Source organism: Callospermophilus lateralis, chromosome X, assembly GCF_048772815.1.
Source record: "Callospermophilus lateralis isolate mCalLat2 chromosome X, mCalLat2.hap1, whole genome shotgun sequence".
Taxonomy (NCBI): Eukaryota; Metazoa; Chordata; class Mammalia; order Rodentia; family Sciuridae; genus Callospermophilus; species Callospermophilus lateralis.
The window spans coordinates 33,485,201-33,495,159 of record NC_135325.1 but is presented as its reverse complement, the minus strand read 5'-3'; the positions used below and the strand labels follow the sequence as shown (position 1 = coordinate 33,495,159).

Below are 9,959 nucleotides of genomic sequence, written 5' to 3'. Positions count from 1 at the left end.
AACCCAGTGCCTCACACAAACTAGGCACATGTTCTGTCACTGAGCTACAGCCCTAACCCTTGCTTAAGTTTTGAATACTTGAAAAACAAAAAGTCCAATAAAACCTTGCTTTTACACACTGAATGCACAAATTACCCAGGAAAATTTACTTCTCAGGGGTGAGAGCTCTAGGGCCTACCATGCCATGCGCGAATAACATTTGGAGGATTCTAGCCTCTTGGTTCTCTTCCAGATTCAGGCCTTGACTTGCTGGATTAGGTCCTATTGTTTCCTAAGAAGAAAAACAAACTTTTGCACTCAAGTATTAAAAATGCATTCAGAAAAAACTGACACATTTAAATAAAAACATAGGAACCAATCCTAAGTAGAACTTAGCGGATCCTCAGTGGAGGACTTCAGTAACCCTCCTTTTCCCTTATTGAGGTGATTAGACGCGGCCTTTTGTCAGTCTCCAGTTGAGCCTCAGTTATCAATCGAGAGCCACAGGGCTAGAGTCATTGAAGACGAATTTCAGAAAATTTGTCTCCGTTTAAGACCTTTTAAATGTTCATATTCATTCCCGTTACTGGAGTAAAATCCAAACCTGCCGTGCAAAAAACACCAACATCCAAAACAACAGATCACACGGCATATACGCGTTTCCTCACAGACTAGAACCATAAATAATTCTTGCCCAATTGTTTCTGAGAACTTACTTTTAAAATTATAAACACTTCACTCCCTCGCCCTACCTAAGCCTGTGAGTTTTGCCTCCCCCAGAACCCGCCAAATCCCATTAAACTCCACCTCCACCTGCCACACACAGTCCCTACAGGCTCCACGTGCGGCTTTCGCAGTCCCCCATTGGCCTACTTATAGACACAAGTCTGTGCTCGCAAACTCCTCTGGAGTCTTCCGTGATTTCCCCGAAGTCCGTAAAACCCCGCCCCTCTCCTCTTCCCTTTGGCCTACTTCGGATAAGGAACGCCCCTCCCCACCTGGCTATTTGGTTGGCCAGCACGTTTGCCACTACGTCATTCACCCGCGCCACCCGGAAGCCGCTGTTCCTACCAACGTCTCTTATTGCCGGCGGCCCTAAGGTAAGGGCGGCGTTTGGGTGTCCCAGGGTAAACGAGTCCCAGAGTTGGGAGGGGCAGAAGGTGGACCCCCCAACATGAACCGCACGAGCCCAATCCCAACATTGAGAGGGTGGAGATAAACTATGTGTGAGGCAAAAATGAAGTGCTCAACGTGGTCTTCCCACTCCCAGGAGCCCATCATGGCGACGCCCCCTAAACGGCGGGCGTTGGAGGCCACGGGGGAGAAAGTGCTGCGCTATGAGGCCTTCATCACTGACGTGCTGCAGCGGGACTTGAGGTGAGTGACAGCCCGGAGGCGGGACGTTTCAAACTTTCCACGTGGTGGGTGGGGCGTTCAGAGTGAGTGCCAAGCCTTCGGATTGGTGGGTGAGGCGTTGGGAGCCCGGCCCTGTCACCTTTCTAGCGGGAAGTAGGGGACGACATCCGGGGTGCGATTTGGCTGGAACGTGGCGTTTGTAACTGAGACTGTATCGGCGCATGCGCGGGCTCTGATGCTATTTATTGAACTAGAGCTAAGTTTCCGGAACTAGAGTTCTTGGGTTCTCGTCCTGGCTTGCGTGTTTTGCCATCGTTGTGAACACTTCTACTTCACCTCATCTCTGTGCCTTATAAACTTTCCACATCTGTGAAATAAGGAAGTTTATGGAATCTTCTCATAGGGTGGTTTTTTTAATCATCCCAGCTACTGGCGAGACTAAGGCAAGAGAACTCCTTGAGCCCAGGAGTTTGAGACCACCCTGGACAACAGAGCCAGACCTCATCTCAAAAAAGAAAAATGTTGAGAGTACAAAAATAAAACAAATAGGCATTTTTTAAAAAAGGAATTAGTGTGGATGCCTGAAACACAGAGACTCGATGAGTATGAAGAGCTGTTATTGCGGTCATTAATCTGAACAGGAAGTAATGTTCAGAACTAGGATTGTATGATCATCCTAAAAGGGATTGAAGATTTTTTTTCTGGGATAATGGGCCATTTTGATTGGCAGGAAACATTGACAGTAGAGTGTAGTAATACTAGTAATAAATAATAGCTAACAAATATATAGTACTTGCTATTTGGCAAGTGTTATTCTAAACACATTGTAATAAACAGTCATTCGATCCTAACAATTTTTACGAGGTAATACTGTCATTTCTATTTTATAAATGGACAAACTGAGTCCCAAATGGGTTTCTTATTTGCCAAAGTTATGCAGCTAGTAAAGGATAGAGCCCAGATTCAAATCCAGGCAGTCTCACCCAGTGTTCAAAATCCTAATTTCTGAGCTAAATGCTTGTTTAGGGCATGATATGTGGTATCCCAAAAGCGAAAGAGCTTCCTATTGGTCACCATTGTATTTTCATCTTATCAGAAAGGTGCTGGATCATCGAGACAAGGTATATGAGCAGCTGGCCAAATACCTTCAACTGAGAAATGTCATTGAGCGCCTGCAGGTAAAGACTTCAGGATTGGATACCAGTTTGTGTGTTGTGAGGGAAGGAGATGGGAAGAGGGACCCCAGACCAAAACTTGTCACCTGGCCTAAAATTTGACCACTGATCCCTACCTCTTTTTCCCTGGCCCCACAGGAAGCTAAACACTCGGAGTTATATATGCAGGTGGATTTGGGCTGTAACTTCTTCGTTGACACAGTGGTGTGAGTGTGTACCCGCCCCTCTGAGCCCACAGGGTTCAGCTTACCCCTTCCTTCACGCAACAAATATTTTTTTCATATCTTCTACATACCAGACACTGTGCTAAGTTTTATATTACATAAGGATATAAGCTAGGTGTTGGGGATGTGTCAGTGAATAAAACAGGACCAGATCCCTGCCCTTCCAGAGCCTCAATTTGGGGAAGGGAGGGAATAGGAAACATCTTAAATAAACTGTGTGGTATGCTAAATTGTAATAAGTATTCCCCCCATTTCCTCTGACCTCTCTCCTCAGCCCAGATACTTCGCGCATCTACGTGGCTCTGGGTTATGGTTTTTTCTTGGAGTTAACACTCGCAGAAGCCCTCAAGTTCATTGATCGTAAGAGCTCTCTCCTCACAGAGTAAGTTCATCCCGGGAGGACAGTATCTAAAAGCACCACCATTGACCAGGGGTGTAACTCAGTGGTAGAACACTTGCATACCACACATAAGGCTGTGGGTTCTATCCCCAACACCACACACAAATATACATAGTAAAAATCACCATTTTCAACACTGTTCTTCCTTTTCCATGGCTTCCTGGGATGGTACTTCCTTCCTCCTCAAAGCTGAAGCTGAAAGTGGGGAATCAAAGCTCAGCCTCAGATGTAGCACATAATAAACATTCAGTAAATGGTCTTTGTATTGTTCATTCACACAGGCATTTATTGGGCATCTTCTGTATGGCAGGCTTTATGTTTGTCAGTGGGATGCAGCAGGGAACAAGAGCAAAGAGTTCTTAAAGGTTTACATTATAGAGGGCCTACAATATTGTGCATACATATGTGCATACTTATAATTATGGTCAGATCTATAAAGTCTCAGCCTGTTAATCAGTAACAGTAAAACAAGTTATCTTTCACTTTACCTTTAGCTATTTTTCCTGCTCAATTACTATACTTTTACCACATTGACCTTCACAGTCTTCTTTTAAACATCACAAGAATGATCCCAGTCTAGGGCAAATGCAATGGATGTTCTCTCTCCAGCAGTGTTCTTCCTATGTAGCTTCCTTTCTTTTCATTCAGGCCTTCTATAACCTGCTTTTAAACTGGCAACTTCTGGTACTCTTTATTCCTCTCCTACTTTTTCTTTTTCCTTAGTATTTATCATCTTTTTTATTTTTTAAAATATTTTTTATTTGTAGATGGATACAATACCTTTATCTTATTTATTTTTATGTGATACTAAGGATTGAACCCAGTGCCTCACACATGCTAGGCAAGCGCTCCCCCACTGAGACACAACCCCAGCCCTATCACCTCTTTTTTAACTATGTAATTTCTTTCTTTGTCATGTCGATCATCTCCAGTTAGATTATAAACTTTATAAATGGAGAAATTTTGTCTATATCCCAGGTGACTAAAATAGTACACAGCATGGTATTGTGTTTGTTGAATGAATTTAAAAGTGTATACTGGAAGAAAATTGAAGTGATGATCAAAGCAGATCTCTATGGGAACTGGTAGGGAATGTGTGGGCTCCAGGTAAATTTAGGTTTTCTGCAGGGAAGAGCAACTGGAGCATGGATGAGAGATTTCAAATGTAGGTAGAAAAGGCCCCCCCAGAGGAAGTGACATTTGAGTCATTTGGTTCAATGAACAAGCTGGGGGCTGGTTAGGAAAGAACATTCCTAACAAAGGAGACAGTGTGCCTGGCATGCTAGAGAAACTGCAAAGTGGGGTAAGCATGGCTCAGATGAAATGAGTATGGGGGGCATTGATTATTATACTTAGATTAGTAACATCTTAAAAGAGTAATGCTACTTGGTTTAAAATCCCTTCTTGGTTATGTTTATTCCTATATTCATTTTTTCTAGTGTTGCCTCCATTAGGGTTCAGTAATTGTTCTCTTTTCAAACTTTTCCAGCGTTTCATTGTTAGTAAACTTGGGACCTGCTGAGATTTCTAAATCTTGGTTATCAGATCAATTAGCAAATAGCCTGACCAGGGGGCTTGCTTTCATAGGCAATGCAATTCTAAACAGTTGATCTTTTAGATGAAGTCCAGTTTTTATAACAAAGCTTTCCTTCTATGTGAGGATTCTTGAGCCTTTCAAATAGATTTTATTTTTTTGTGATGCTGGGAATTGAACCCAGGGCCTTGTGCATGTGAGGTGAGCACTCTACCAACTGAGCTATATCACCAGCCCAGATTTTAATTTTTTGAGAATCTATGTCTGTCCCCAGAATGAGTTATTTAAATTGTCAGTGTCTGCCCCCTTGCCTGGTATTGTGTTTTGTTTTGTTTTGTTTTCTGTACTGGAGATTGAACCCTAGGCCTCATTCATTACTAGGCAAACATTCTGCCACTGAGCTACATCCCAAGGCCTTGGCTGGTCTTGATATATTGCCCTGGTTTATTAGTGTGATGAAAAAATGTGGTTGAAAGGCTGAGCACAGTGGTGCATGCCTGTAATTCCACTGATCAGATGGAGTACAAGTTCGAGGCCAACCTGAACAACTGTCTCAAAATAAAAAGGACTGGGGATGTAGCTCAGTGGTAGAGCACCCCTAGGTTCAATCCCTAGTACTAGAAGAAAAAAAAAACACCAAGAGAAAGAAAAGTAAAACAAGTGTGATTGACTTTCATATTACTTTATTATGATTAGTAGACCTTTCTAAAGATTCAATCTTTTTAGAAAATGGGAATTTAAGTCTGGGTAGCCCTCCTCTTTAAAATACTTGGCTACTTGGGGCACATTTCAAACTGCCAGTTCTTCCTGATTTTATTATATTTCTTTGTTTGATGAAGAGAGAGAGGTCAGGTCACTGTACATATTCTTTCCTGATTATACTCTCATAAATAGACATGTAATTATGCAGAAACAGCATTGCTTTACTACATCAGTAGTAGCAGAGCAAATGTTCCTTTTGTGTACAACTAGCATTTGATGAGCTTTATATTTTTCTTCCCCCACCCTGAACCCACTACTCTTTTTTTTTTTTTTTTGGTGTTGGGGACCAAACTCAGGGTCTTACACATGCTAAACACATGCTCTACCACAGAGCCACCTAGCCATCTCCTTTCTTCTTGAGTGAACTCATAGCTGTTCATAGACAAGCTTGTATCATTATCTGATTTTGTCCTCTTTTTTTAAAAAAAACATTTATTTTTTAGTTTTAGGTAGATACAATATATTTTATTGTTATAAAATAAAATAGGATCAAACCTAAGTGCCTCACATGTGCTAGGCAAGCACTCTGCCACTTGAGCCACAACCCCAGCCCCACGATTTTGTCCTCTTTTGAAGTTCAAATTGTCCCGAGGAGCAGATTAAGTTCATTCCTCTGTTCTTTGAGTACTACCTCAGATATTCATTTTTTTTGTAGATGGGTACAATATCTTTATTTTATTTGCTTATTTTTTTGTGACGCTCACACATGCCAGGCAAGCACTCTACCATTGAGTCACAACCCCAGACCTCCCTAAATATTCTTGAAAATATTCTTGCTCTCTAACCTAAACCTAAAAGCAACCATCTTTTGAGGACTTTAGGTCCTTTGAGTCAAGTAGTCTTTCACTTAATTCATTCAACATCCATTAGTTGCCTACTCTATGCCATATGCTGTTCTGCTTCTCAGGAATATAGCAGGGAACACAACAGACCGAAATCATTGCTTTTGCATAGCCAGTGTTCTAGTGAAGGGAAACAGACAGTAAATAAGTAAATAACATTGCATGGTAGATGCTGCGGTGTTAGAGAAAGAGCATGTATAGAGATTGAAAACATTGCTTGTGATAGAGCAACTATGATTTTAAATAAAATGATTTCTGGGATCTGGGTTGTGAGAAAAGAATCCTTTGGCGGGGGGTACTGGGGATTGAACTCAGGGGAGCTCAACCACTGAGCCAAATTCCCAGCCCTATTTTGTAATTTTTTTAAAAAAGAGAGAATTTTTTTAATATTTATTTTTTAGTTTTCGGTGGACACATATTCTTTATTTTATTTTTATGTGGTGCTGAGGATCGAACCCAGTGCCCCGCACATGCCAGGCAAGTGCGCTACCGATTGAACCACATCCCCAGCCCCTATTTTGTATTTTATTTAAAGACAGGGCCTTGGGCTGGGGATATAACTCAGTTGGTAGAGTGCTTGCCTTGCATGCCCAAGGCCCTGGGTTCAATTCCCAGCACACACACACACAAAAAAAAAAAAAAAAAAAACAGGGCCTCACTGAGTTTCTTAGCACCTTGCTATTGTGAGGCTGACTTTGAACTTGTGATCTTCCTACTTCAGCCTCCTGAGTGACTGCAATTGCAAGTGTGTGCCTCTGTGCCCAGCAAAAATGAGGAATCTTGGGGCTGGGGATGTAGCTCAGTGGTAGAGTGCTTGCCTAGTATTCAGAAACCCTAGGTTAAACCCATCACCAAAAAGGGGAAGGGGAGGAGAATCTACATTTTTGCTGAGCAACTGGAAGGATGGAGTTGCCATTACCTGAGATGGAGAAGACAAGAAGAGCAGATTGGGAGGGCTAGGTCAGGAGTTCTGTATAGGACTTGGGATGTATGTGGTGTTTATTAAACACTGGAGTTTTTTGAAGTAGTTAAAAACTCCCAGGTCAAGTTCAGGAGAGAAGTCTGGGCTGGCAATATAAATTTGGGAGATACAGGTATATAGTTGGATTCATACTCTTTTTCCAACTTAACACCCTATCTTGCTGTTCTCTGTTTTTTGCACAGAATATAGTTTCATTTATCTTTCAAACCAACTTCTATATTGACAGGTAGCTCAGCACAATAAAACCTGCATTCCTTTTGCTATCATAATCCAGTGTGATCTAGTCTGTTCTTACCTCTTGGACCTTATCTTAATCTACCTCCCTTCATCATTCACTTTATTTTTAACACTGACCTCCTGGCTCCTCCTCAAAAGGCTCTTTCCTGCTTCTTGGCCTTTCTGTGGAAGAGACCCTCTTACTACTAAATTCTTACTCCATCTAATTCATTCTCATTCTTCAGAAGCTGTTCCTTGACCCTTTGTATCCACTAGGATTCTTTTAGATGAGACCTGATCCAAACTGGCTTAGCCAAAAAGAATTGACTAGTTTATATAACTCAACAGCCCAGGGCTAGGGTGGTTTTAGGCAACTCCAGCTTCTTAGTTGCTTAAGCCATGACCCCTTTCTCACATCTGACATCCAACACTTTGGCAAACTGCTTCGACCTTCAAAATATATCCAAATCCAATCATTTCTCATGACCTGCTGCTACAATTACTAGATCCCCCATCTCTCAACTGGAATAAACACACACACACACACACACACACACATACACACATACACTTTTTTCCCTGTGGTACTGTAGATTGAACCCAGGGCCTCACATGTGCTAGGCAAGTGCTCTACCACAGAGCAACATCCCTAGCCCTTTTTTAAAAAAATTAGAGACAGGGTCTGGATAAGTTGCCCAGGCTTGCCTCAAACCTGTGATCCTCCTGCCTCAGTTTCCTGAGTAGCTGGGATTACAGGCAAGTACCACCATGCCCCATTTCAACTGGGCTAATGCAATATCCTCCTCACTGGATTTCCTACTTCCATGTTAATTCTCCTTATCCTCAGTCACTTAGCTCAGCAGCCAGATGGAGCCTCTTAAACTCCAGTTAGTCTGCCTCCCTCTTCTGTTCAATCCTCCATGGTACCCATATCACTTAGCATCAGGTCTTTACCATGGCCTTGTAAGCTTTATAGAATTTGCATCCCTCATTTTCTCACCTCTAACAATCTTATTTGGCTTACTCTTTTCCAGTGCCTATGGCCCCCTGCAATACCTCAGACATATCAGTCACACTCCACCATAGTGCCTTCATGTTGGCCATTGAATCTGTGGAACACTTATCCTCTATGAAGCCACACTGTTCACTTCTTCACTTACTTTATGCTTTACTCAAATGCTTCTCAGTGAAGCCATCCCTGAGTATTCTGGGATGTTTAAAATTGCAGGCCCCATCCCCTATTTCTTATCATTCCCCTCCCTCATTGTTTAAGTTTTTCTATCATTTATTGTCTATCCCTTCTTAGCAAGAATTTGAGCTCCCTGAGCCCAGGATTTTTGTTCATTGTGTTTGCATCATCTCCCCAGTGCTTAAAACTGCTTGGCAAGCAGTAGGTATTAAGTAGTCTTTGAAACAGTAAAGTCCAGACACAGCCAACCAAATCTCCATTGGAACAGGTGGAGCAAAAGTTAACCAGGATGTAGATAGTTCTTGATACAATGAGGAATGTTTATCCTCATAATGATAAGTGGGGCCCAATTTGCCCTTTCTTGTTTGTTTTCTCCAGGCTCAGCAACAGCCTCACCAAGGACTCCATGAATATCAAGGCCCATATCCACATGTTGCTAGAGGTGAGAACAGCTCACTCCACTCCCAGACTATCCCCAGATTTATTTTGAGTGGTGACCTAAAGAAGGCAAGGAGCATCTTTCCCTCTAAACTGGAGCCAAGGGAGGGGAAGTCAGAGCAAAGGTGGGGTGGGACCTGAACCCAGCCCCTGTTCAGTCTCTTCTGTCCTCTTTTGCAGGGACTTAGAGAACTACAAGGCCTGCAGAATTTCCCAGAGACTCCTCGCCAGTGACGACTACTCTCCATCCTCCAACATTAAAGAGCCTGAATGCCTTTGAGTCACATGGCCCTTCTTTTTCCCTTAACCCCTGCTGGTTACCAAGGTGACCTTTGTGTAGAGCACTAAGTTACTGGGAGACCCAGTGGTCCAGTCTCAGTGTGAAACCTCTAAAGCACCTTGAAAGTCCTACTGTAGTATTTGCCACTTGATTCTATGCTCTTCCCTCCTTTCTCAGCTTGGTAACCTGGACCCTCTCCTCACCCTTCATTCCTTTTCCAGGACACCACCCTTTGAACTGCCATAGAGAATGGGCCTATTCAGCCTCTTCCTCCTTGTCCTAAGGTTTATCCCTCTCCTGTACCCAGCAGTTCCTCCAGTACCCTAAATAACACCCTGTGCCCTTCTTAGCTCAACCTTGGCCTCACCCCTGCTTCTAAATGGATCCAGCTCCACCAATAGGCACAGATCCCACCCTCCCTAGTCCAGCCCCTAATCTAGGTTAGGTCCAGCTAACCCCCCAATCAACCAAGAGCCAGGTTCCACCTTCTTATAAATCTGGACATGACTGGAGCCTGCCGTCCTGGTAGCCGTTTAATTTCTGCCACTCAACGATCCTTTGCATGTCTGGCAGCTATCCCGC

The 9,959-nt window shown here is 42.9% G+C and overlaps 1 protein-coding gene across 1 annotated transcript; it reads left to right on the top strand.

Annotated features, from left to right (window-relative positions):
• Window positions 1-978: 978 nt before the first annotated feature.
• Uxt (ubiquitously expressed prefoldin like chaperone) lies at window positions 979-9,377 on the top strand. The gene is made up of 7 exons (XM_077106920.1): window positions 979-1,079; window positions 1,250-1,356; window positions 2,432-2,513; window positions 2,649-2,716; window positions 3,009-3,116; window positions 9,038-9,101; window positions 9,278-9,377. Exons 2-7 carry the CDS (start codon window positions 1,259-1,261, stop codon window positions 9,329-9,331), a joined length of 474 nt encoding a protein of 157 aa, XP_076963035.1. The 5' UTR covers window positions 979-1,079; window positions 1,250-1,258; the 3' UTR covers window positions 9,332-9,377.
• The last annotated feature ends 582 nt before the right edge of the window (window positions 9,378-9,959 follow it).

Coding starts and splice junctions, on each gene's coding strand:
- Uxt (XM_077106920.1), top strand. CDS start 1,259: ATGGCGACGCCCCCTAAACGGCGGGCGTTGGAGGCCACGGGGGAGAAA. Junction 1,357..2,431: donor GTGCTGCAGCGGGACTTGAG/GTGAGTGACAGC, acceptor TCATCTTATCAG/AAAGGTGCTGGATCATCGAG. Junction 2,514..2,648: donor ATGTCATTGAGCGCCTGCAG/GTAAAGACTTCA, acceptor CTGGCCCCACAG/GAAGCTAAACACTCGGAGTT.